General features: G+C 50.2%; 1 protein-coding gene and 1 long non-coding RNA gene across 5 annotated transcripts; one reads left to right on the plus strand and one right to left on the minus strand.

The window, feature by feature from the left end:
- The first annotated feature begins 1251 nt into the window (after positions 1–1251).
- Positions 1252–27958, plus strand: LOC124993208 (uncharacterized). Of its 4 annotated transcripts, XR_007110265.1 has the most exons (4): positions 1252–1708; positions 3706–3769; positions 3972–4144; positions 10118–11514. It is a non-coding gene; the product is annotated as an uncharacterized LOC124993208 (long non-coding RNA). The 4 variants fall into 4 exon arrangements; XR_007110266.1 differs by lacking the exons at positions 3706–3769; positions 10118–11514 and adding an exon at positions 26872–27958; XR_007110264.1 differs by lacking the exon at positions 3706–3769.
- Cpn2 (carboxypeptidase N subunit 2) lies at positions 11547–24238 on the minus strand. Its single transcript, XM_047564901.1, has 2 exons — positions 24116–24238; positions 11547–16810 (listed from the first exon to the last, which is right to left on the minus strand). The coding sequence occupies exons 1-2, from the start codon at positions 24116–24118 to the stop codon at positions 15167–15169; spliced, it is 1647 nt and encodes a 548-aa protein (XP_047420857.1). The 5' UTR covers positions 24119–24238; the 3' UTR covers positions 11547–15166.
- Positions 27959–27980: the final 22 nt, after the last annotated feature.

Consider the following 27980-nt stretch of genomic DNA (forward strand, 5'->3'; position numbering starts at 1 on the left):
AGCTTATCTAAAGCATGATCCGACTGACATATTAGAATGCCCCCCTAGAACAGTGGTGGGGAGGGTGGGCCACTGGGCAGGCCGTGAGCCCTGGAGGGAGGCGGCTGGGATCATCCGGAGTGGAGATGAGTACTTGCCAAGGCCAAGGCAGGAGGAGATCCTGGAAGGGCTCCAGAGACTCAGTCTTCTGACTTACTGGGCAGAGGGAGCTGATGTCAGCCACTCTATATTGCCCTCCAAGAAGGGACAGCACCAACCAGAGGTCCAGCAGGCAGCAGGGCCCACACTAGTATTTCTTTTTGTTGTTGTTTTTCTTTTTAGTTATACCTGAAAATATATCATATTTTGACCTATCAAATATATATGAAGTATAATTCCTATTCTTGTGGTTGTACATGATATGTGAGGTTTCATGGTCGTGTATTCATATATGGCATAGGAAAGTTATGTCCTATTCTTTCCACTGTCTTTCCCATTCCCATCTGCCCTCCCTTCACTCCACTCCCCCCTGTCCAATCCAGTGACCTTCCACTCCTCCCTACCCGCTGTCTATTGTGAGTCAGCATCCACATATCAGACAGAATAGTCCGCCTTTGGTTTGGGGGACTGGCTTATATCACTTAGCATGATATTCTCCAGCTCCATCCATTTACTGCCAATGCCATAATTTCATTTCTTCTTTAAGGCTGAGTAATATTCCATTGTGTATATGTACCACATTTTCTTTACTCATTCATATGTTGAAAGTGGTTCCATAGCTTGGCTATTGTGAACTGAGCTGCTATGAACATTGATGTGGCTGTGTTACTATAATATGCTGATTCTAAGTACTTTGAGTATATGCTGAGGAGTGGGCTAAATGAGTCAAGTGGTGGTTCCATTCCAGGTTTTCTGAGAAATCTCCATTCTGTTTTCCAGGGTGATCACACCAATTTGAAGTCCCACCAGCAATGGATGATTACTAAAGGAAGGATTTACCTAGGTGCTGTAAAGCCTGAGAAGCCAAACCAGACATTGGGGCACCAGAGATCAGCAATGGAAGAAGCTAGACTAGGAGGGACAGAAAAGGGTGGTAGGTGCCTGGAGGCCAGGAGCTGCTGACCAAGCTGACACAGGGCAGGCTGGGCAGTGGGCACTGGAGCCAGGGAGGGGTGAAGAGTGGGAGGGGCAATGCCCTGGCTCCTCCCCTCTGCACACCCTCTTGCCTTCACCTGTTATCAGCCAAAACCACTTGGAAGTCCAGAGAGCAGGTGACCTGGAGAACGTACCCCAAGACAGAGAGCAACCAGAAGACGGGGGTGGACAGGAGGGCAGTGGCCAATGCCTAGCCCTGGAACACCAGGAGGCAGCCGAGGTGAGGACAGGAGAGGTCAGATTTGATCACAGAACCTGGGAGGCCCCTCCCAGAAAGGGACATCCGGTGTGCCGCTGACAACAGGCTTGAGGATGAACAGATACAGTGGGCACGAGGGTGCCTCTCTGCCTCAGGTTTTCCCATCCAGGACAAAGGCTGGCTCATGCTGGAGTCACACCATCCTGGAGCTGAGCCTCCTGGGGGAGCACAGCAAAGTGGCATCTGGTGGCCCAGTGACATGCCAGGCCTCAGGACCAGAAGAGAGGATGGTGCAGTGCAAACGAGACTGACCCAGAGAAGCTGTCAGACCTGCAGCATCATCCCAGTTCCGGCAGCAAAGCTGTGTGATTTGGGGTAAGTGAACAAAGCTCTCTGGGCCTTTGTATTTATTCATAGAAAGTCGTACCTCCTTAGTTTCAAGAATCAAAATCACACTTTGGTTTTATTTATTTATTTGTGTGTGTGTGTGTGTGTGTGGTTTTTTGTTTGGTTTGGTGTGTGTGTGGTTTTTTTGTTTGGTTTGGTGTGTGTGTGTGTGTGGTTTTTGTTTGGTGTGTGTGTGTGTGTGGTTTTTTGTTTGGTTTGGTGTGTGTGTGTGGTTTTTTGTTTGGTTTGGTGTGTGTGTGTGTGTGTGTGGTTTTTTGTTTGGTTTGGTGTGTGTGTGTGTGTGGTTTTTTGTTTGGTTTGGTGTGTGTGTGTGTGTGTGTGTGTGTGGTTTTTGTTTGGTTTGGTGTGTGTGTGTGTGTGGTTTTTTGTTTGGTTTGGTGTGTGTGGGTGTGTGTGTGTGTGGTTTTTTGTTTGGTTTGGTGTGTGTGGGTGTGTGTGTGTGTGGTTTTTTGTTTGGTTTGGTGTGTGTGTGTGGTTTTTTGTTTGGTTTGGTGTGTGTGGGGGTGTGTGTGTGTGGTTTTTTGTTTGGTTTGGTGTGTGTGTGTGGTTTTTTGTTTGGTTTGGTGTGTGTGGGGGTGTGTGTGTGTGGTTTTTTGTTTGGTTTGGTGTGTGTGTGTGTGTGTGTGTGTGTGGTTTTTTGTTTGGTTTGGTGTGTGTGTGTGGTTTTTTGTTTGGTTTGGTGTGTGTGTGTGTGTGTGTGGTTTTTTGTTTGGTTTGGTGTGTGTGTGTGTGGTTTTTGTTTGGTTTGGTGTGTGTGTGTGTGTGGTTTTTTGTTTGGTTTGGTGTGTGTGTGGTTTTGTGTTTGGTTTGGTGTGTGTGTGTGTGTGGTTTTTTGTTTGGTTTGGTGTGTGTGGGTGTGTGTGTGTGTGGTTTTTTGTTTGGTTTGGTATGTGTGTGGTTTTGTGTTTGGTTTGGTGTGTGTGTGTGTGTGTGTGTGGTTTTTTGTTTGGTTTGGTGTGTGTGGGTGTGTATGTGTGTGGTTTTTTGTTTGGTTTGGTGTGTGTGTGTGTGGTTTTTTTGTTTGGTTTGGTGTGTGTGTGTATGTGTGTGTGTGGTTTTTTGTTTGGGGTGTGTGTGTGTGTGTGTGTGTGTTCCTTTGGTACTGAGGATTAAACCCAGGGGCAATTAATAATTAATTAAATAATTAATTAATTATTTAAATTAATTAATTTAAATAATTAAATTAATTATTTAATTAATTTAAATAATTAAAATTATTTAATTTTAAAATAAAATTATTTTATTTTTAATTTTTAAGAAAAAAATTTTTAATTTTTTTGTATTTTATTTTTAATTTTTGGGTAGCTGGGATTACAGGCGTGTACCACTGCGCCCAGCCCAAATCACACTATGTGAATAGTGACACTGTGTCTGTACCTGGAGGACAAGAATGACAAGTGAATGCCAGGTGCAGCCAGAGTGTGGCAATGCCAGTGGCTGAGCAAGGCATTTGGGCAAGAGCTGGCTTCAGTCTGGCAAGCTCCCTGGGGTTCCATAACCTGCAGAAGCAGACAGCACTGCCCGCTGCTGAGGCTGCTGAGAGGCTAATTCCCGGTGGTTTCAGCTGACTGGTCCTATCTTCTATCATTCCCCTGTGACTAGCCACTCACACTTAATATGACTGAAAAAGCAGAGCAGCAGGTGGAACCCCAAGGACAGCCACAGGCTTTGTCCTTTTGAGGCTTGGGCCTGTGACCTTGTCATAGACGGCAAGGAGGTCACTGAGCTGAGGGTGATCCCTGCAGGGCCAGGCAAGCCCACGGGTCTGGAAGAGAGCCCTGAGCAGACACCACCTGGAGGGCAGGCCTCAGGGCTGATCTTAGGAAAGGAGTGCTTAATTGAGAGTACGTCCATTCTTCTTCTCAGAGTCTCAAAAATCCTTTCTTTCGTGAGACAGATAACGGGTATCCTTGGTAGTCAATTGTCTTAACTGGCAAAATACTCCTACTTTGTATCTTTGCTAGTCCATCAATCTAAGCACTGAAATACTGACCTCGAGTGTCCACCTGCCATCCTGACGGGGACTGAGTGAGTCACACACCATGCCTCCCATGGTACTTCCAAGAGGCCTGCCCCAGAGCCCTAAGCCTCCCGCGCAGTTTATCCAGCGCAATGCCACGCCCCGCCTCTCCGAGCCACGCCCCGCCTCCCCGCCACGCCACGCCTCCCCGTGCCACGCCACGCCTCCCCGCCACGCCCCGCCTCTCCGAGCCACGCCCTATCTCTCCAGGTCACACAGCCAGGATGCCTGGAGCCTGGGGCGAAGCTAAGAGCTCCCATCTGGGCCTTTCCACAGCAGGCCTTGGCCATGGTCACCGCCCCCACCTAGGCTTCAAACTTCCTTTCCTGATGCAGTGCAGGGGGATTCTCCACCCCTCCCTCAAGTCCTCTTCACCGTCACTGGTGAGTATGGGGCCCACAAGGCGAGGCGGGAAGGGATCTTTGAGACCACCTTGGTGGGGACTTGAGCCAAGTCTTTGAAATGCTATACAAAGCATAGCATTGGGTATCTGTGGGTATCTTTGCTCTGATTCTTGGAAGGGGTGGCAACTCCGGGGTGGTCAGCAGCCCCAGGAGGGGGTCATGAACCTCACAGGTTAAGCTGCTCCCCCTGCAGCCCACCGGCACCCTGCTGTATACCTGCTCTCCTGCATCAGGCAGTCGCCTGTCCCTCTGACTTTCCTGGCTTCTTCAACACCCTGGCCTGTGTGGTGCTTTCCCCCTACCCACCACAGATTATCTCTCCTTCCCCACCCCCACATCTTCTTTCCTCCAGTCTTGAGGACTCAGGTCAAGCACCGTCTCCTCGAGAAGCTTCCCCTGAGTCCCTCCCGCCTCCCTAGACAGGTGCCCCAGGTTGTATTTTCCAAAGCTCCCTCCAATATGCTTGTCCCATCCTGCAAAATGGTCTTGCAGTGTGACACTCACCCTGCCCCAGAGGTGGAGTCTGTGTCTCCCGGGATCTACACGGGACTTGTGACTCCCCAACCCATGGAGCGCGGGGGAGATGATACTTGTGACTTCCAAGGCTTGGTCACAAAATGGACAGCACGTCTTTCTCCTCACCCTACCCTGGAAGCCAGCCTCCACTCTGCAAGGAGGCACAGGGCAGAGGGAGAGGCTACACCTGGCAGCACAGAGGCAGACTGTCCCCATAATGCCCTCTCTGCCTACTGACCCACAGAAACCCAAAGAGAGCCTAAATGATCCCTCTTGTTTTAAGCTGCTATACTTTAGGGCAGTTGTAATGCAGCAACTGGCAGAAATGCCCCCCTGGAGTCCCCTGTGCCCCGTGAAATGCACTGTCACAGCAGTTTCTCCCGAGGGGTAAAGCCGGCTGACAGCTCTGCCTCTACTCGACTGTGAGCACTTGGGACCAGCATGCCATCTGCACATCTCTGGGTGGGGCACTCAGGTTCCCAGGGTGTGCCCAGTGAAACCCAGGAAATGAGAGAATCGGGTGTCAAAAGTGAACTCTCAGGTACAAAAACATGAGCTACAGCTCTGACCATACCAGATGACATTTTTTAAATGAATGAAGTGTTAGTGAATGTGATCCATGTAAACTTTTAAGGTTTTATGAATGGGTCATGTGAGGCCATGGTCTGGTGGGGCTTGGGGAGGTTTATCTGTGGAGCAGATGAAGGCAAGTAAAGGGATCTTTTTTTGTCACTGTGATGAATATTTCAGAAAATCTTGTTAAGGAGGAAAGGTTTGTTTGAATATTTCAGAAAATCTTGTTAAGGAGGAAAGGTTTGTTTGCCTCACAGTTCCAGTCCATGGCTGGCTCCCTTGCAGATATGTCATGGCAGAAGGACATGGTGAAGCAAAACTTCTCGCCTCATGGCAACCAGAAAGCAGAGAGGGGATGGGGAAGGGGCTTGGGACAAGAAATGCCCTGCCAGAGCACATCCCTATTGACCTCCAACTAGCCCCATCTCCTACTGTTCCACCTCCCAATAATGCTTTCAACTGTGAATCCCTCAGGGAATCAATCCACTGATGATCATGATCCAGTCACCTCCCCAATCCCCACCTCTGAACCCTGCTGCCCTGGGGACCAAGCCTTCAACACACGAGTCTTTGGAGAACACTTCATATCCAAACCATAAAAGGACCCAATGGCAAGATGACCCTTTGACCCAGCTGACCTCATGAGACCACCAAGTTACATAGTCACTTCTCAAACTGTGACTCCCAAGCTTGGTCAAGAGCAGGCACCCTTCACCTGAGGAACATCACTTCCCTCCTCCCCATCCTCCTGGGACTCTGCCTGCTCCCTTCCTTCCCCCACCATGGGAGCCGTCCACCCAAGCACTCCACGTGCAATCTGGCCTACCTCCTGGGCCTACGCTGCCATCCCAAGGGCCCCCAGGCTGGGGCTTCGCAGCCCCACGGACCCCACCAGGAACTCTTTGCAGTTTTTAGAACATTTTCTGCTCCTCATTTCACTTGATCTCCACACCCTCCACTGAGGCAGCTCACACAGGATAACCGGGCCCTTGTCATCAATAAGGGAAATGGTCACACCAGGATCCCAGCCTCTACTTATGAATTCATATCCCTGCCTCTCCCCTAGTCTGGCCACGGTCAGCGGGGTGGCTACCAACCACAGGAAGAGTCCTGCTGTGTTTGGGGGTGTGTGGAGTGAATCACCCAGACATCCCACTACCTCTTAGCACCCAGAACATTTCTGGACCCCTTGACCCACAGCATTAGGTAAGCAAAGGAAGTGTAAGCTCAGGCATTTCACATCAGATTGGCTGGTACTCTCATTCCTGAAAGCCACACTGGGAAGCATGCGCACACACAGCAAAAACAACACACCAAAAAGACAAACAAAAATCCTTTAAGTACATTACCCAAATGGATTTCAAAGAACAGATTTTGGACTACAAATTACTGCACCAAAATAAGAATCAAGTTAGCTGTGCTATGTCTACCTCACAAATGTCTGCTATGTAAATATTCAGGGACACAAGCATGTGTCACGCAGACATACACGCCTCTCTCTGGATGAGGAGCCCTCGGGGTTAGGATGCGTTCTGGAATCTCGCTGTCCACACCTCCTAGGTCTGGTCACTGTCTCTGAGGCTGACAGCCCTCAAGCGTTGGGATGGGCAGGCAGAAGGCCGGCTGTGCAGCAGCCAGGTCAGCTTACAGTGAGCTGTCCCCCTGGTGACTGATATCCCAGCCTGGCCATAAATAACAGCAATAAAACCGCAGCAGGCTCTGGCCTCCCCCAGAGCACACCCGCTGTCCATCCATCTCCTAGGATGACAGCTTGCATCCAGCCTTCCGCCTGACCCAACCCCGGCCCTGGGCATTCTTTGGAGCACAGCATCCCTTCCCAGGCACGGGAGGGGTCAACCAGGAACACCGAGTGGCAAGGCCCCCACGTCCTGCCAATATACTTTCTGGATGCCAGAGACAGGCAGGAAAAGTCTGAAACACCACCCCTTCGGAGTAGGGCTGCAGTAGCATCTGCCCTGCTGATCTGGTCAGGGTGGATTCTGCACAGTACACAGCCTGATTGCCTGGGGCCACATTACAGTTAGTTACTCACTCTGTGGAAAAGCTGGCCTTTGTGCTTTTGGCAATGTGGGTGGGCAAAAGCCAGAGAATGCGGCAGCTGAACTGTTTACACATCTTTTGTCTCAGTCTCAAGTGGCAGTTACTTTTTATTTCTACCCTTTGTCATTAAGCTTCTTTGCTTCAACTGTCTCACGCCCTAAAAACTTCCACCTAAAATCACAAACCACTTACACACTTGCCCTCTCCCTGTCTGTCTGTCTCTCTTTCACCCTCTCCTAAGTTCTTGGGATTGAAGTTACATAAAAGTCACATGACTCTACCATCTTAACAAGACAATTTGGCTATCTCACTAACAGCCTTATAAAAGAATTTCAATCCTATATCTCTAGATAAAAATAAGGAAGGACAAAATGACTGCTAGCCATTGCATTCAATCCCCCATGGTGATGAGCTTCTGGGCCTCACAGAAACCAAATTCTTCACCTACACCTGGAAACGGAGGCCCAAAAAAGTGACTTCCTTAGGGTCAAGGGTCAGGTGGAGACCCAGTGCATCTAGGCTTCAGTGCACTTAGGACAGGAGCATCCAAAAAGAGTCCTCCTCCAAGGGAGCAGAGAGCACACACGCTGAAGCCACATCCTAGTCTAGTGCCTCTGGGTGCTTTTATGTCTAAACTAGGCACTCGTGACTCTCTTTGGGGACCTGTCTCTGGGCCATTGTGGTGAATGACGGGGGCATTCTTCAGCCAGTAACTGACTATCAGGAGCCAGTTCTCTGGACTGAGTTGAAGCAAACTCTGAGAAATAATTTGCATATCAGAGCTTTCCTTCTGACTGGGGATCTCCTACTCACCCCTGCGCACCAAAGCCCCCAGTCCCTGGGATCACCTCCTGTTAATACATCAACTGCAAATGGATCCTCATCTCAAAGTCTGCCTCTGTGCAGTCTGACCTAAGGTCATAGAGCATTTGTAGAATAAATGAGTAGCTCTTAACCCCAACCCCAGTGGACAGAGGTGCAAATGAAGAGGTCACAGTCAGTGAGCAGCCCTGACCCAGGTAGGGTGAGCAGTAGAAGCTCACTTCCGCATCTTGAGTGCTGAAGCTGGGAGTCATGGGGTGTTCAGGTGCTGCCTCTTAAAAAGGCTCCGGTGGGCTATCGCAGCCACAGCATGCACTGCGCAGTCACAGAGCATGCGGCCACCTGGTGCCTGCCTGTGGCTGCCAGGGACACTCTGCTAACAACGAGCCCTCGTGACAAGCAATCTGGATGGGCTCACCCCTGGATAACTGAGTGATGGCCTCTTACCTGACAAAACCCTTAGAGCTTCTTCTTTGGAGTGGGCACCACCCTTGGCTGTGGCCGCTCCAAGCAGGGTGCTGACCACCCACCCTTTGCCCAGCACCTGCTGTGGTGCGGGTTATGTGTAAGCCCAGCTTTCTGCTTTCCCTGAGGCCTCCGTGCAATAAGCCCAAACCGGGAGCTGGAGCAGGAGCTGGTGGGTAAATGCTCTACTTCTTGTCCTTTAGGAAGACAAAACGTTCTGGATGTTTCTTAGGAGGCTGCAGCAACAGCCTCCTCAGAGCATCTTCCAGTGTTCCTCCTTCCTTGTCTCCGGGACCTGCTTCCTGAAATCACCTCCCCCTGATCTGCATCTAAGTCCTGGTCCTAAACTCTGCTTTTAAGCAAATGCAAACCAAGCCAGCATTCTACACCACGTCACCTTTTCCCAGGTAGCTGGCGTCAGCATTAGCCCTATTCTTAACTTTAACAACACGTCAACACGTGGATCTCCGGAGCTGCTGGGTGACTCCCCTCGGCGGCCCAGGCTGCCCTTCTGTCTGATTTAACCATCTTTCTATCACTTTCTTTGTTGGTAGTAAGTTTCCTCCAGCAGAACTGCCACAACTTGTCATTTTTGTCTTTAATCTGTAGTCTGGAAATCCTAAAACCAAACTTGATGGCTTATGTCTTTCATAAAGATGAGCAGATTCTGAGGGGGAGTGGGGGGGTTTTTTTTTTGAGCAAAGGCATTAGCTTTTACTGAAAGCACTGGAAACTTATTTTGGCTTTTCAGGAGATATTTTTATTTTTCCCTGGTTTAGAACAGTATTTTGGAGAATATAGAAATTAAATAATGAAATTTGATATGAGTGAGTTCTAACATTTCAAATTAAATATGGGATATGTTTGTGGATGAATTCACTGGGTCTAATAATACTTATCACAAATGCCCTGGGGCTTTTGGCTTGCCGTGTATCTGGATACACCAATTTCATAGATCAGTTTTTAAGACTCCAGGCGTCTGCCGGTTTCACAGATGTCAAAACAATATCCCACACCAAAAACCAGTGGCTTACACACAGATTTCAGAGCAAAAATAAAAATCAGTCCAGGAATTGAATACAAATCCTTCCATTCAGCCTCCAAGTCTAACCCAGAGGTCCCCTCTCCTCTCTTGAAAAGTCACATCTCATGGGTGGGAGGAGGTATGTGCCCACATTGACTTGGGGGGACCCCAGGGAACTCTCGTGTGAGTGGAATTCTGTTCTGGGACTTACCCCCCTTGCAACCTTCTCAACCCCAGGGGCACAAGGGGCAGGCTTCTGTTGATCACAGTGATGAACCGCACAAAAGGGCCAAGCTCCAGGTCCAGGTGTAAAAACAAGGCCAACAGGTGTGGATTATCATTTGCATCAAAGTCCCAGGCGTATGGGGGAAAAGAACGGTGGGGCCAATTTAACTGTCCCCCAAGTGCTTTCTGTGCTGCTGACAGCAGGAGTGGGCAAAAGCATGTGGGCCACTAGGGGGCGTTCTGAGACCTAATCAGAACATTTGCAGGTTTGGGACCAGAAAAACCTGCAGATGTCCACATGGAAGAAGAAAGCGGAAAACAGGGAAAGAACCCACGGATGGACTTGTGCTAGATTCTCTAATCTTTGACAGCACCGTTCATTTTTTCCAATAACTACTATTAACAGCGAAATATTTTGCAAATTGCATATCCTGACCTCCCAAAGAATATAATTTTGATATATAGACAGTAGTTTTCACATTCTCCCAGAAACAAGCCAAGAGGAGCAGGAAAAACAAATCTGACAGTCAAGCAATTGGCCAGAATTTGTCTAACCCCACCCCCACCCCCACCCATACCCACACTTCTCTACAAATACAGTCCTGCCTCACTTCACCTCAGGGACACATTTGAAGAAACGCATGCATGGGCAATTTTGTCATGTCATCCTGCGAACATCAAGGGTTGTTCTTATGCAGACCTAAGAGGTACAGGTCAGTCACTCCTCCTGGCCTGCTGATGTAACCAGGAGAGTGATACACGAGATGTGAGGCCTGCTGTGGCCTAAAGGCATACTGTTTTACAGTAAAGGGTTTTTTTTGTTTTGTTGTTTTTTTAAAAAGAGCATGATTTAAAATAATGATAAAAAATATAGTAAATACATAAGCCAGAAACATAGTCATTATCATTATCCACTATTATGTGACTGCCAGAGCAGTCGGTTTGTTTAACCCAGCATCACCACAAACAGGTGAGTGACGTCCTCTGACGTGAGGACACCCACAGTGTCGTTAGGCAATAGGAACTGTTCAGCTCTGTTATAATCCTATGGGACCACCATTGTACATGTGTTCTACCGTTGACCGAAACGACATGCAGCACAGGACTCAGAGAGGAACCATGATACTGAAAGGTATCATTTATTGGGAATTTAGCATACGCCGTCATCTTGGATACTTCACGTGAAGACACAAGTTTGATCTCAGCCAATAATGCTATGAGGTGGAAAATGTTAGGTGACGGACCATGTGTCGAGGAAACTGAGGCACGGAGAGCTTAGTAGCCTGCCCAGAGTTCCATGGCTGCCAAGTAGCAGGAAATCCCTGGACAACAAATGGCATAAGTGTCCTGGAAGGAGTCTCACGACACTTCCAAATAACTCAACTTTCCTTATACAGCAAGAAGAGAGGGCAGCTGTAACTTCTCCAAAAATGCAAACTGCCGAGAGCACTGAAGATGATAAAATTAAAAACATCAGCAAGGAAGCAAAAGAACACCTGGGAGATGTTTGTGAAAAAGCCAGCATCACCTGAGGGACCTGGGGAGGGTGCAAATTACCACTGTGAGACCCGGACCTGACTAGTGTCCAAGGCAAAACCAAGCCCTGGGTTCTCAGCCCTGGCTGTGTTAGAATCACCCGGAGAGTTTGGTTTGGGGTTTGTGTTTTGGGTTTTTTTTTTTTTTTTTTTTTTTTTAAGCTGATATCTGTGTTCCCCTCTATGTCCCAAGGAAATCAATCAGAATATCAGAAGATGGGGTCCAAGCACTCCAGTTTGATTTTTACTGGACTTTGTTTTATTTTGCTTTTTGAAATAGAGGTTTCCACACTTTGTCCAGCTGCTCTCTAGCTCCTGGGTTCAAGCCTCAGCCTCCAGGGGAGCCCGGACCACAGGTGCACACCACCACGCCCAGTTAAAGCTTAACCTTCTATTTTTTCCAGTGTTAGGAATTGAAAGCAGGACCTTGGGCACATTAGACAGGCTCTCCCCCACTAAGCTACACCCCCAGCCCCTACTGTTTTCTTTAAATCTCCCAGATAATTTTAGGGTTCAACCAACCTTATTATACAGATGAAGAAACAGGCCCAGAGAAAAGGCATGATTTACCAAATGCCAAGCATTAAGGAAGTGAGGGGTTGCACTGATTCTAGACCAAAACCCATTAAAAATTCAACTGTTGGGCCAAACTGGAACACCCCGTAAGGCGACAAGACCCGAAGACCCTGGGGTGCCTTGGCTCACTCAGAGCCGCCTATCACTCACCATAACTCCATCTGTGCGGGCTGCTTCCTCAGCATCACGTGGCAGAGAGAAAAATTATTTTAATTTAATCCAGAGTTATATTCTGGGGGAAAAGTGTGCTTGAAAGAAACATCTGCTAGATTACTTGCCCCTCCATCCCGCCAGGGGACACATGAGTACTTGGGCCATGTCTATAGCTCAGACACGCATTCCTTAGATGGAGATTCACAAAACTCCTCTGGGGTGCAGGGTGATGTCACTTCCCAGATGGTGGTCAGCACACCTAGATGGGAGCCAGCAGCCTAACACAGCCCAGCCTCCTCCATCTCTCTGAGGCCGAGTTCTCCACCCTTGGAAGATGTGCCCAAGAGCACTCTTAAGCCAAATGATTTTGGAAATGGAACCGAGTGTCTTTGAGAATCTATGCTTTGTGAATCTGCTGACTACTGTCCATCAGCTTAACATTTCATTGGTTTGAGTGTCCAGAAACCTGTTTGTGGGCCAAGGATGTAGCTCAGTGACAGAGCACTTGCCCAGCATACACAAGCACTGCTAGGGTCAAAAAGAAAAAGAAACTGGTCTGTAAAATGCCCTGCAGGAGCCAGGGGAGTTGTGCTTCCTTGTCTGGTCATCTTGCCCCTTCATTCTCCTGAACCTGCCCCTGCCCTCAGTTCAGGACCCCTCGCTATCCTCAGCCACCCAGGAGGGAAACTCCTGAGACTGACCACATGCTTCTTTTCCACTTTGCCCAACCTCACCCACTCAGCTCCCTCCCCAACCCTCTTCAACTCAGAACTGCTGGATTTCCCAGAGCTGCACCCACCAGCAGGCCCTGGAGCCCCTACCCCGCCCACACTTGGCATGATCCAACTCTCTAGTCTTTGTGGGTCTAATAGATGTCACGTGATATCTTGTTGTAATTTGCATTTCTGTAACTCGCAGTTAGCTGTTTCAATCTTTTTAGCTTTGGGTTCCATTTCCTTAGCATGCTGACCCTCATGGCTTCCATCTCACGCCATCCAAGAGCCTTCACTGTTTACCCTCCTCTTGCTCCCCTCAAACTGCTGGGCCACCTACCTGAAGCACAGGCAGGAACATGTCCCTCTGCATAAGCTGCCTGGAGCATCCTAACTAAGTATGCAAACCTCTCTTTCCACACCCAGAGGCCCTGCAGAATGGGGCTCCTCTGGGTTCCCCCAACCTTGCTCCCCTCCTCCACTCTCCCCCATCGAGTGGCCTGCTCTACAGTCCCACAGCCCTGCATGTCTCTAGCCCTCAGCTCCCACTCTTGCTGCACATGTCTCCTGTGCACCGCCCCCGCAAGGCCCAGGACCAACCGATCCGAGGTTCTTGTCGTCTGAGGGGTGTTCTCTGACTCCCGAGTGTTTGCCAACGCTCCCCTCTTTGTGCTTTGTGTTCTGTTCTTCCCTTCATGCTTGCCTTTTTTTTTTTTTTTTTTTTCATTCAGGGCCTCATGTGTGCTAGGCAGCTCTCTACCACTCTGATACATCCCCAGTTCTTCTTCTTTTGTGACAGGTCTTGCTCACTTGCCCAGGCTGGTCTTAAACTTGCAAGCCTCCTCCTCAGCCTCCTGAGAAGCTGGGTTACAGGTATGCACTGCCATGCCGTGCCCTGCACTCTTGTCTGATCTCTGCCCCAGTGGTAGGATGCTGGAGGGACCTGCTGATTCATTGCTCCCTCTACAGCCAGGAAACTAGGAAGGAAGACAAGGAGATAGAGTCTGGGGATTGAGAAGTGGAAGCTAAATCTGGAACATTCGTTGACTAACTATTTGGCCACAGGATAAGGAGGGGAAGAGATTGGAGGATACTGTCAGCTTGCCAGTTTGCTGGACAGGAACCCAGGAGGAGCTGGGGATACAGCTTGGTTTAGATCAGCATATGGCTGGCTGTAGATCCTGGGACTGCTAAGCAGGCACAGGCCAATGAGCAGCCAAGGTGAGCTGAGCCCCAAAAGGAGTTTGGGGTCATCAGTGTGGAAGGAGCCTCCAACTGAGATTACTGGGAGGTGGGAATACAGGACTCCAGAGGAGGCTGGTGTGTAGGTGGTGGCTGAGGAACACTGAAGTGTGGTGGGGTGGGTAGGCAGCAGTGACTAAAACCAAGGGAGAACCAGGTACGGTGTCACACGCCTGTAATCCCAGCAACTCAGGAAGCTGAGACAGAGGATTTCAAGTTCAAGGTCAGCCTCAGCAACTTTGTGAGACCCTTTCTCTGAATAAAAAATAAAAAGGCCTGGGAATATAGCTCAATGGTAAAGCACCCCTTGGTTAAATCCCTAGTACCTAGAAAAAAAAAGTAGACAAAGAATCAGGGACCAAGGAGGAACAATTCCAGAGAATGAGCAGCCCAGAGAGTCAGGCTGTGAGAAAAGCAGGTGGCCACAGCCCACCCAGCTCACCGTCCCTCCCTCTCCTCCCCTCGCCCCCTCCTGCATCCTCATGCAGTGGCCCTGTGTGCCTATCCAGCAAAGCACCTCTGCCCTCTGTGGCTTCGTGTCATGAGAGCCAGCAGCTGGCCTTGACCTTCCCAGGGCGCCCTTTCATCTTGATTTCTCCTGCACACAGTTGGGCGCAGATGACACGATTTCCTAACAGGAACCCAGGCCCTGCTTCTCTGGCCACCTCTACTTCTGCCATTTCCTTTGTCACCTCTCTATCCAATAAAACAAAATTTCAGGCAAGGCATTGAAACAGAGGTGTGTGTTTTGAGCTGGAAGTGGCGGAAATGCTCCGGGGCTGGAGCTCTGGACAGGGCGGAGCGGGCGGGACTAAGACTCTCAAACCACCGGAGCGGGGAGGTTTATTCTCCAAAGCACAGTGCAGCTTTCAAGGGTGCTCTGCAAGGCATAAGGATGACCTTGTCAGGTCACAGACCCTGAGAGGGGATGATGAGGGAAGAAGAGGGGAAAGCCATGCTGGGCGGAGCAGTCTAACTCCACCTCATGTGACCATGTCCCTTGCATCAGAAAAGCCAAAACTTGAGACCCAACCCCTCTCCTGCCCCTTGCCTGGTCAGGCCCAAGGAGCTACTGTCCAGGCTCCTGGATCTGTACCTAGGGCCCCGCTGCCCGAGCCTCAATAGACACAGTGACTCTCACAGAGCCACAACTGGACCTCAAGTCCCATTCCTGACTGGCATTGTATTTCATCGCCAGGGAGCCTGAACCCTGCCTAGGAGACAGCTGGACGTTCAGCCAGCGACACTGGGCCTCATCACAGGCCAGCACGACAGTGCCCTCAGGGTTACTGTAGGTGCACCGCCTCTGGACTGCCCTTTCCTCCACCGTCAGATCCCAGATGTCCCCTAGCTCCCTGTCACCCATCCCCGGGGTCTGGAAGCCCAAACGGTCTCGGGTGACAGGGCACACCAGCTGCTCTTCCTTCAAAGCGAGTACTGACTGCCCCTTGAGGTAGGCAGGGCCCCCACAGTAGGTGTGGATGTGGAGGAGATGGTCGCTGTACTGGAGCAGCCAGGTGAAGAGGTAGGCCAGGTGGCAGTCACACTGCCAGGGGTTGCCGTGCAGGGCCAGGTTGAACAGGTTGTAGTTGGTGTCAAAGATGCCCCCCGGGAGAGTGGACAGCTGGTTCCTGGAGAGGCTGAGCAGCTCGAGCCTGGACAGGTTGTGAAAGAGGGCAGGGTGCAAGACGGTCAGGTTGTTGCTGCCCAGGTAGAGCTTAACCAACTCCTCCAGGTCCCTGAAGACCCCAGCGGGGAGGTGGGCGATGGCGTTGTGAGACAGCGTGAGGGAAACGAGGCTGGACAGGTTGGCAAAGGTGCCTTCAGGGATAGTCTCCAGCCGGTTGTGGGACAGGGACAGGCCCACCAGGCCTGGGTTGTGGGTAAAGAGGCCTGCGGGCAGCATCCGCAGCTGGTTCCCCTGCAGGTTCAGAAAGGTCAGATTGCCCAGGGAGGCGAAGACGGAGGGCGGCAGGTGGTGGATGGCATTGTGCTGCAGCCACAGCTTCTGCAGGCAGAAGAGCCCGGAGAACACCTCCGGGGACAGCTCCCTGATGCCGTTGCCATCCAAAAAGAGCTCCTGCAATCTGCCCAGATTGCCAAATACGCCCTCAGGGAGCCCCGAGAGCATGTTATTGCTCAGTTTCAGGGTCTGCAGGCTGGTGAGTGAGCGGAGCAGCCCCTTGGGAAGCTGGGCCAGGCGGTTCTGAGCCAGGTCCAGGGTCTTCAGATGCATCAGAGGCTGGAAGAGCCTCCCAGGCAGGGTTTGGAACCGGTTCCCCTGAAGCTGGAGGGACTCCAGGGCACCCATGTGGTGGAAGAGGCCCTCGGGCAGAGCCTCAAGCGTGTTGAAATTCAGGGTGAACTTGCCCAGCGAGGTCAAGTTGCAAAAGATGTCAGCACTGAGGTTGGAGAAGGTACTGCCCGTGATCTCCAGGTCCTCCAGCCTGGGCAGCCCCCCAAAAGCATCTGGCCCAAAGTGATGGAGCTGAGTGTTGAGGAAGACCACTTTGGTCAGGTTGGGGTTACCGCTGAAGGCCCTGGTTCCCACTGTAGTGAATGCGGTCTCCACAAAGACAATGTCCGTGGCATGTGGTGGGATGTCTGGTGGGATGGCGGCCAGCTCCTCATCTGAGCAGAATACCTCCTGGATGAAGCAGTCGCAGCCCCTTGGGCAGGGCTGGGTGGGCCTGGGCAGGAGCAGGAGGGAAGCCCAAAACAGCCAGGCTCCAGGGAGCATCTTCCAGGTCCGAGGAGGGAAAGAAAACAGAAAGGATACCTCTATCAAGGGCAGCATGGCACAGTGCCCAAAACACTGGACAGTGATCCCAAAGACAGGAAGAGGTCGTGAGTGAGGATCCACTGGTTGGGAAAGCTACATGTGGCAACAGGTTTTTGTTTTGTTTTGTTTTGATTTTTGCAGTGCTAAGAATCCAACCCAGGGCCTCACACATGCTTGACAGTGCTCCACCCTGAGCCACACCCCAGCCCCTGTTGATAGTTTTAGCAGCTGTTTTCATAACACCCAGAGCAGCCTTGCAAGATAGGTGGGGCTGGGTTCTCATCTCCTGAAGGTGAAGGCATCAGGTGGTCTGACAGGTTACACCTGCAGGTTAGTACCCACAGCAGGACCAAGATCCAAGTTTTTTGGACTTTCCATGTTCTCTCCAGATTGAAGAAAGGAAGGGGGAAAGGAGACAGAAAGACAGGGAAACGATGCATGAAAGAAGACCATGGGTAGTGTGGAATTTTTCAAGATACAATGTAAAAATATGGGAAGATTCAGCCATTAAGAAAAATGAAATTATGGCACTTGCCAGCAAATGGATGGAACTGGAGACTGTCATGCTAAGTGAAATAAGCAAATCCCAAAAAAACAAAGGCTGAATGTTTTCTCTGATCAATGGAGGCAGGGACACGATAGGGGAGGAAGGGGGTGAGGGGGAGAAGGGAGGGGGATGGGAATGGGAAAGACAGACTCAAATGGACATGACTTTCCTATGCTCATATATGAATTCACACCCAGTATAACTCCACATCATGTTCAACCACAAGAATGGGAGGTTACACTCCATGTATGATTGATATGCCAAAATACACTCTGCTGTCATGTATAACTAAAAGAACAAATTTTAAAAATGTAGGAGGATCGTCACTGAGTTGGAAATTTCCAAATGTACCTCTTCCCGAGTTTCCAGATCTCAGCGCACTTACAGGCCTGATTGTGAGGGTACCTTACTGCCTGCTCCCTGTGCCATCCAGGGTGATGCAGCGCCACACGGCACTGCCACCAACCGCTCTCCTCAACCAGTGCCTGTCTCTCCCCACCTGACCATGATGGAGCCCAGGATCTTTCCAGTGTTGTGTGGATAGGAGGGTCCCAGACTTGGAAATTCCACAAACCAATAGACCAAGGGGTCCAAGCTTCCAGTGTGCTAAATATTAATCAAAAAGCAAAACAAAGAAAAACCTGCCAGAATCCTCTGATGAATCACAAATAGGTGGCAAGGCTTACAAGTACACTCTGTTTATTCCTCTGTGGTCATTTTTATATATTAATCAGTATCTCACACACAAAGACTGGGAAACGTCAGATTAAAAGTTCACATTTTGGGATGATCTGGGGGCAGTGGGCTCACATTCCCACCTGGCAAGAACAACGGGGGCTCAGTGTCTCAGCCCCATTAGGGGATATGTGCTCTCCAGGCCGTGATCCTGATCACGTCATTCACCTACAGGTTTGTAGTAAGCTCAAATCCTAGGACCATCACTTTCTAGCCATGTGATCTTGGGCATGGTATTTAGCCTGTCTGTGCTTCAAATTCTGTATATGTAAGAGCAAGATAATAGTAGTGTGTTAGGGTAATTGGGAGAATTAAATGAGTAAATATAGATAAAGGTTTTAGACCAGGGTCTGACAGAGCAAGAGATTAGTCCACTTTGTTAATTATTGTTAAAGCTTGCAAGCCACAATCATTACAGAAAAGGCTATTTGAACAAAAAAGTAGGAAGAACACAATATCCTCTAGATGGAATACATTTGACCTTAACAAAAATTTTTTAAGAAGAAATTGCAGCATAACCCTAATTGTTCTCTTTACTTCTCTACTGGAGTTTACCCTGGTCAGCCTGAAAGCATCCAGGCCCCTGGCAAGACTCACTGATTGTCTCTCTGCTGCCCTCTGCTGGCTGCCTCCTCCATCTCAAGCTTCCGCTTTGAATGGCTGTTCCCAAGATCTTCCTTCACACAGAGCACTTTTACACGAGACACTCAATGACTCCCAGTTTTCCCAAGAATATTCTTCCTAACTTATAGAAAAGGGACAGTGTCTCCCTGGGAAAATGCATTCATCCCTCAGGCCCCTTTACATAAACTCCAGGCGGTGGGATTCGAAGAACTCCTGCGATGGCAATTTGAGACAAGAAGGAAAGGAAGAAGCTTCAGGCCAGTATGTGTCCCCTGGGCCAGCAGGTACAGAGCTCATCTTTTGAAGGAGACTGCTCTTGTGAGCCCACGTGTGTAGAAACCTAAATGCAGTGGACTCTGGCTACAGGAGAATGGAGTAACCATGGTTTTGTGCATCTCCCACACCTGGGCCACCCCTGTGGGTAAAACCCCCAGGCACGCTGAAAGACTAGTCCTGGCTGTCCTTTTTGTGAGAAGATGAGTGTGCTCATCTCTCTATGCCTGGCATCCCGGGAAGAACTGACTTCCTGTTGGCTCAGCCAGGGTTTGCTGAGTGGAGCTCTCCAGACAGGGATGAGCTGCTTGGAGGCACAATTGTCCTTCCTTGGAATGCTTCCACACAGACCCACCAACCACCCTTCAGGACAGGATCAAAGCCTGGAATCTTCCCCAGAATAAGAAGCCAGCTCTTCTTACTGTCAATGCCATAATGGCATCCAGCGACCAGTCACTCTTCCTGGCTAACCCCTTCAATCCTCGGTTCTCAAAGGCAGTTTCCAGAAATAACTCCTCCAGAATGAAGAGCCATTCAACACTAGGACCCAAGATCCCTGCACACTGTCAGGTCAGCCTCCTTGCAGGAGAGGGAGGCCAGCCCAGGGTGTCTGCAGCAGGGCTAGGTAGCAGAGCCCAGATCTCCTGTGTTCCCACTTGCTCCTGCCAGGAAAGCTATGGCCAAACTGGGAGAAGCACCATGAAGAGGGCCGGAGCCTTCTGCAGCATGTGCCTCCCAACTGAGCCCATCCCAGACCATGTCCTCTCTCCCATTGCCTGGGTCTCTTCAATCCCCTGTCACCTGGAAATAACACTTTTTAAAGGTTCCAGAAAAGGTAGTTGCTTTAATTCAGGCCTTGACACAAGAACATGGCACTGTTGGCAAAGAAAACCAACTCCAGCCATGGTGGGAGGTGTCTGCTGACACGGTGGCCAAGCCCAGGGGTCTTCCCACCTGCCAGCTCTCAAAGCTCCCACCTGCATCAGAGCAAACCTAGAAGTATCTAGGACAGGGAAATGGAGGCCCCTGTGGCACACACTCAGAACGAAGGAGCCAGGATCAGTCCCAAGGTCTGCTCAAAGTAGGGCATTGCTGTGACCCCACAGGTTTCTGTGCCAAGACAGTGGAATGGCTGGGATGGACAGGGCTGCTCCTCACATTTGCAGGTCCCAGGGCAAACACATACCAGGGAATCTCACCCACTGTGCCCTTCTCTTTCCACCTGACTTTCTGGAACTAAGACCTTACCCACAGCCATTCCAAGGATCCCACAGGCCAAGGTGTGCACTTCTGTGGCGAGATCGCCCTGGGGAATATGGACCTGGTCCTCAGTAGTTGAAACATGGCTTAAGATGGGGACACAGCCTCCAGTGGGCATGTGCTCTAAACCCTTGAGGGTTTCATGGGAACAGGAAGGCAAGAACAGGGCCTTTTAAAGTTCAGGGCAAGACCCTTCTTGCCCTAGTCAACAGGGATGCAGGGAAGGGTACTAGCAATAAGGGTATAGAAACACTAGCAATTTCCAAATGACCCACTCCCAGCCCAAGACTCACTCTCACATTGCTGTGGATTAGCTAAACGTTTGCACTCTGAAGTCAGACAATCTGGACTCAAACCCTACATCCATCCCTGATGAACTGTGTGGTCTTGGCTGAATTACTTAACCTCTTTGTGCTTCAGTTTCCTCATCTTCAAAACCACAAGCACAACACTACCTTCACTGTGGAGTGGTTGTGAGGATTTAGTGAGAGGATGCACAGAAGACTCCAAGCCCAGAGCCTGGCACACTGCGAGCACCTAGCCATGCTAGTGACCCTGATTCTCCCGAGTTCAGCCAGCCCCAGCTCTGTTCTGAAGTAGTCACAGAGGTTACTCTGGAAAAACCGATGAGATCATCCAACCACCCCACTGTGGATCCGAGAGATGCCTCTCGACAGCACTTTTTCTAGCCCTTTCCTCTCTGACCAAGTGAAATGGCATTTTTGTCCTTGTTTCAGAGGAGCTGACTCTGAGGGCTCTGGCCATGCTGCCCTGGACTGGGGCGCTTCCCAACCCACCCTCAAGACAGCAGGTCACTAGGAAGCTCTGGAGATGAGAAGCACCCCCACAGAGGGATGGTGGAGATGGACACCAGAGGGCCACCCTGGGGAGGCAGCCAGGAGGTTACTGGTTTTCACCTGGGAATAAGACCAGCACATGTCCTCAAAAATGTTCCACACTCAGCAAGCCAAGGAAGTCTGGCCTCTTCTGTGATTTTAAAGCTTTATTTATTTTTATTTTTTTGGTTGACGGGGTGCAAATGGACTCCTTCCTCCTCTCAAATTGCTCGTGGGTTGGTGCATTTCTGTGTGTGCCCCAAGCCAATCTGTCATCCACCACAGAGCTAAGCCTCACTCCTTCCAGAGGGGGATGTGAGCCCAGAACCCTGGCCCCAGGTCCCGGCGGGTTGCTGCCCAGTACTGACGCCCAATACTGACTGCTGAATTCACCACTCAGCCTGCCACTCATGTGGAAGCAGGAAGAAAAAGCCCTTTTTAGGCTGGGACTTGTGAAACATGTGGAAACCCCTGGTGGCCTCATCTGGTTCCCCAGGAAGACCTGCTGCTCCCAGCCCTGGTCTCCTTCCCTCTCAACCCAACAAAGTCAGACAAGGGACTGAGGTGACAGACTGGGGCTGGGATCCAGCCTGGGCTCCCATCCCACCAGCCCTACACACCTTGCTGTCCAGGTGTGTCCCCTCTGAGTCCCTGCTTCCACATTTGTAAATAAAGAGCTACCATGGCAACGACAATCAGGACACCGAGAGTTCAGCATTATTATGGCTAGTGTGGCACTGAAATGAGACAACAGGCACCAGACTATCAAAAACTAGAAACAGCCAGTCTTGGGGACGCACACCTGTAATCCCAGTGACTCGGGAGGCTCAGGCAGAAGGATCCAGAGTTCAAGGACAGCCTCAGCAACTTAGTGAGGCCCTAAGCAACTTAGTGAGATCCTGTCTCAAAATGAAAAAAATAAAAATAAATAAATGAAAAGGACTGAGAAGCCGGGCATGGTGGCACATACCTGTAATACCAGCAGCTTGCGAGGCTAAGACAGGAGGATTAGAAGTTCAAAGTCAGCCTCAGCAACTTAGCAAGGCACTAAGCAACTCAGTGAGACCCTGTCTCTAAATAAAATACAAAAAAGGCCTGGGGATGTTGCTTAGTGGTTAAGCACCCCTGAGTTCAATCCCTAGTACAATTGAAGAAAAGAAAATAGATACAACCTAAATATGCAACATGAGGGCTTGGTTAAGTGAGTTATGCTGCACAGATGTAGTTAGGAATCTTCTCTGCTATCTTTAAAATTATAGGTATGTATTTAGTGATGTTTGCAGTATTTTAAATGAAATCTATGTAGAATCCCAAAATGTTACATTTCCATTTTTAAGGTACATTCGGGCATAGAAAACATAACAGAAGATTATACACAAAATGTTTGTAGTGGCTATTTCTGAAAAATAGCATTGTGGGTGATTTTTTTCCCCTTTGGCTTAAAACTATATGTTCTACATTTTGAAATGATAAACATGTATCGCGTTGGTAATAATGGGGAAGTTATTTTATTATAAAAATGGAGGTAGTCATGTAAAACACGAGGCACAGCTCCCGGCCCCTTCTGGAAGGCTTGAGGTGGGTCACACTGGCTCACAGTGCACACACAAATGTGCCATCCCAGGTGCCCGACGGGGGCGTCCTGGAGCTCTGTACCTCTTGGCGTGGCACTGTGAGGCTCAGGGGAGCTTGTCTGTCTGCTGTGTGGGTGTTCTGGGAGAGGAGACAGCCAGAATTTTGAAATAAGAGGAGGCTGTGAATTGGGTGCCAGCACTCACCCACCCAGTCCTCACCCCAGGCCCTGCTGGCATTGTGGAGCACCTGCGCCGCCTTTGTCTTTCCTTTTTTCTTTTTCTTTTTCGGTACTGGGGTTGAACCCAGGGAGCTTAGCCACTGAGTCCCATTCTCAGCCCTTTTTAGTATTTTTGATTTAGAGACAGGGCCTTGCTGAGTTGCTGAGGCTGACTTTGAATCCATGATCCTCCTGCCTCAGCCTCCAGAACCGCTGGGATTTCAGGCATGCACCACCATGCCTGGCTCCTATTGGTCCTTTACTCAGTCCTACCCACCCTCCTAGGCCAGCACAAGTCCCACTTCCCCAGGAAGCCCTCCTTGACTGCCTCTCCTTTGGATCCTTGGGTCTCTTGTCCTCTGTTGAATGCGCTGCATTCTAGTCAGTTGCACCCACCTCACTGGAGTCTGGGGTCCCAGGGTTCAATGCTCTGTATTCACTACCTGGCCTAGGCTTGGCACAGAGATGGCACTGCTCTCTGGGACCCCCTAATTTCCAGCCATGCTCTTCGTCCTGCTTAGTGGAGCAGGGAAACTGACTCTGCCAGTGCAGAGAGAGACTGAGTTTGAAGTCTTGCGCTGGTAGCCACAGCCGGGCGGGCTCTGTCGGGTCATCCATCCCTGTCAGCCCCAATTCCTCATCCACCATTGTAGCCCTCAGGGTCATGGCTAGCACTCAATTGGAAGATAAACACACTCGATTAGACAGTAAAAATAAAGCACTGGACACTAGCAGGCGTTCAAAACAAAAGGCAGCTGCGTGCAGTGAACTTTCAGTCCTGGGTGACAATAAACTTTATCATCTAAACCTGGACACTTCTGCGACTGAAAGGGGGAGCTGGCAATAATTATGCCAGGAGACAGGTATAGACCAGGGCAGACCCCAGGTGTGTTGTCACCCTGACTTCACCATTTACCAAAGGCAGGGACCATTTACCTGAGGCAGGACCAGGTGGTGATCTCAGAACCCCCTGCCCAGGCCTCCTCCGGCCTCCTTCCAGCCTGAGGGAGCCCACGGAGCCCCTCACTGCTGCTCCTCCCAGGGGAGGGGGACCCAGGTACTACAGCCGCTGGAGCTGAGGAGTGCTCTGAAATGGGGAAGAGAGGCAAGCCCCTCTCTTGTCCCATCCCCACTAGGACTCCAGGCCAGATGCCCCCACCTCCCCGCAGACCCAGACGTGGCCCTGGGAGGCCTACCATGAAGACGGAGCAGGTGGAACAGGCAGCCCTGGCTCTTCCTCCAGACCAGTGGGGAGTCTGGTGCAGCCTGTGTTCGGCGAATCCAGCCCCAGCGCTGATCAAAGTTCTGGACAGTGGTTCCTCCCCTCACGTGACCTGTTCTGGGAATGTCACTGGGGTCACAGGGCAGAGAGAGAACCTGGGCAAGGTCTCTGAAGATTACAAAATGACCCTGAGCTGCTCCCACAGACAGATGCCTGGTGGGGCCAAAATCCCACTAAGGTGGCAGGCTGGGCACACTGGGGACCCAGGGGCATCCACCAACCCTGGAAAACGCCCAGCAGCTGCACTAAGGTGAGGGCCCGGCCCAGGGTCCACCTCCCCTGGCCACAGGTACCTACTCCACTCTGTACACAGCCACTGGAGTACTTTTAAAAGGGTTGTGGGTGTGTTGTTTTGTTTGTTGATTTGTTTGTTGAATGCACTCACTCTCTGAACGCTTTCTTAGTTAAAAGGGGAAAAAACTACAGGAAGTGAATTTTTGACTCAGTATAAAGTGGAACCCTTTCCCACTCAGGCTCTCCAGCAGCTTTGGGAGAGAGTGATTTCCCGTCTCTGGAGATGTTCAACTAGGGTCTGTAGAGTGGGGTGAAGAGTGTGTGTGGCGAGCATGCACGTGTGAGTCTGAGTGTACAGGGAAGGTATATGCGTGTCTAAGCATGCGTGGAGAACCTGTGTGAGATTAACTGTGAGAATGGGTGGGGATGTGGCCACTGTGTACACGCATGTGTGCATGAGTGTCCATGCGATTTCAGGGGCACAGCCGGAAGCAAGCAATCTAAGATCATTCGCAATGCCAGGAGTCTTCCATTCAAAGCAGTCTGATGGCGTCTTACCTTTGTTGCATGGTATTAATATTTATCTCACTCTTTTTACCAGGACAAAATAATATTTCTTTTGCACATGAGCGCACTGCCTTAGCTACGCTACCAAGATCTGACCGGCTGTAGCAAAGAAGCATTTTTTCAATACAGACAGGTTACAAACCCACACTTGGCAGAGGAATGCAGGCGTTTCTAAGAGGGACAGAAGCAGTGAACAGAGTGCACCCAGCCCCACTCTGGATGGCACCTCGGCTGGCAAGGGCAGGGTGTCAGCATTCAGGAGTGGAAGGGGAGGAACAGGCACTTTGGGAGCCTGGCTATGAGGCGAGAGAACAGACCTGTGGTCCAAGCAGGCTCTCAGGGCATCCACACCTCCAAACACAGCTGGTGCACTTGTCAGTGTGCAGTGGTGAACCAGAGAAATTGGGCATTAGATCAAGGTTTGAATTTGGGTCTTCAACTAACTAGCCATCTTTTTATTTTTTTATATTGGGGGTTAAATCTAGGGATGCTCAACCACTGAACCACATCCCCAGTCCTTTTATATTTTATTTTGACACAGGATCTCACTAAGTTGCTGAGGCTGGCTTTGAACTCATGATCCTCTTGCCTCAGCTTCCCAAGCTGCTGGGATTACCAGCATGAGCCACTGTGTCCGGCATAACTCGTCAGTTCTTAGACCATGATTTACTCTCTACAAGTCTTCATTCTGTTCTGTGGGATGGGTATGGCTGAGGGCTCAACAAGCTCTGTGTGTGTGTGTGTTTGTGTGTGTGTGTGTGCGTGCAGCGTGCATAATCAAACTTCACCTAATAGGTATGCAAGTCATGTGTGGAGGGAGATTTGCTTCAAGAACTCCAGAGATCTTCCAGGACTTTAAGGATGAAGACTCTATTATTTCAAATTCCAAAAAATTGAGTAGCTGTCCCAGTAGCCTGAGATTCAGTGGTCAGGGAAGCACAGCAAGGCCCTGCCCCTCTCATCGAAGGGGTCCAGCCATGCAATATGGTGAACATTATTGACCTCTGTCCTGCCCCAAATTCCTGGGACAAGCTTACACCTGACAGGAATGTAAGAGAACATATGAAAGTCCAGTGTAAAGCCCCTTTCCTGAGATGACGGAGGGATAGGAACAGTGGGGTCATCCCTCAGAACTACTATTCTTGCACCAGCGGCTGTGGCACCCTTGGGACTAGCGGCCTTAGAGAGGCCTGGGGACACCTCACTCAGAGGGTGTATTCTGGGAGCCTGTGACTCACTGAGCCTGTGCTGAGTTCTGACAGGAGCACAGTCCTGCCCTCCTGCACGGTGTGTGTGTGTGGGCATCCTGAATGTATGAATGTGTTGGGGGAAATGCCCTCCTGGTGGCACAGAAGAAACTGGAAGCCCAGGTCTCTGGCTAGCTCAACCCCTAGTTCACCAGCCGATTCTGGGAAATTCTCTTGGGCTGGCTTTCTTCATCTTTAAAATGGGTTGAACCAATTCTTAAGGTCCCTTCCAGTTGCAGTAGCCTATGGACATCATTTGTTATTCTTTTTTGGTCCCCACTCACTTTCCAAAGTCCAGTTCTCGACTCAGAATCTATTTTCTGTGAGGTGTTATCCAGGTCAGCCTTGATCTCTGGGGCAAGAGCAGAATTTGCAGGTGTGAGACCCCCTCACCAAGACATCCAGAGAGGGCACATGTGTCCTGGGTATACCCTTTATTGCTGATTCTGTACACCAAATTTGTTACAAGCAGCATCCAGCAAAAGACAGACTCCCAACCCTGCCCACCAGGGCTCACACTCTATAAAACCCTGGGGGCCTAGAAATCTCTACATGCACTGACAAGCACCTGGGACTATTGCGGTGATTCTCTAAGCAAGGCAAACGTGATCTACTTTTGCAGGCAGCATGAAGGCAACAGGTGGTGAGAACGATCTCTCCATAGAAGAAGGAACCCGGAACTGGGAGGAGTTTCACCTGGAAGCAGCCTGCCACCCACCCTCTCTGAGCCACAGTGTTGGCTTCCTTGGATTAGGTTCTGACCGCAGGATCAGTATGGGCCAAATTTGAGTAGCTTATAGCTAAACGCTGGGATGCACCCCACATCTGCTACCACCTCCAGTCATCTAGTTACTTGCTAGCTGTCTGCTTTCCACACATTTCCTGAGCTTGGAAGTAGATTCCTGAATCAACTCTACCCTGCTGTCTGAGGTATGGGAATTGTGTGGTTGCCCACGAGAAGATCTGAGAACTTGTCTTTGCCTCCACATTCTCAAGGGAAGGAACAACACTATCCACACAGACCAACAATTCCCATGAGAGGGGCCAGTTTTTCTTTCCTGGCTGGACAAGTTTCCTGTATTTACAAAGTTTTGATCCATACAGTACTAAGTGAGGTTCCAGTGACTGAGAGAATGGGGGGCACCAGGAAGGGAACTCCCATTTGCTTTATTCTCATGGTGAAAGCCCTAGACAGAGCATGAGGTCTTGTGTAAAGGCTGAAGGGAGAAGCAAACCCTCAGCCTGTTGAGAACCTATCATGATGGTCTTCCCTGTCACAAGGAGGCACTGAGAGGGTTAAAGGGGAATGTGTCCAGAGCTTTGGAAGGCACATGCACAGTAAGCACGTTTTAAAATGGTTCTTTCCTCCAACATTGATTCCCTCCTTCCATGCCACATGAAGTTTGCTGGTGAATGGCAAGTTGACCTAGAAACCAGTGGAGGGGAAGTACCCTACCCAACATTTCAGGGACCACTCAGCTCACTCCAGTCCCAAGAATTGAGCAAATAGATCATTCAATAGTGCCCTATTGAAAAGGGCATTCCACTCAGCTTTTCTGGCAACTCCTTGACCAGACAGCAAGTCCAGAGGGGCTGAGAATCCCGTCAAGGAACAGCAGGCCTGATGGTTCCACCCAACCACTCTGGTGGGAGAAGGGAACAGGCAAGCTGGGAAGGGTCATATAAGAGGCCCATCGCCCGCACCTGTGGTCCACCTGGGTGAGTCATCTG

Source organism: Sciurus carolinensis, chromosome 9 (assembly GCF_902686445.1).
Source record: "Sciurus carolinensis chromosome 9, mSciCar1.2, whole genome shotgun sequence".
In the NCBI taxonomy this organism is placed as follows: Eukaryota; Metazoa; Chordata; class Mammalia; order Rodentia; family Sciuridae; genus Sciurus; species Sciurus carolinensis.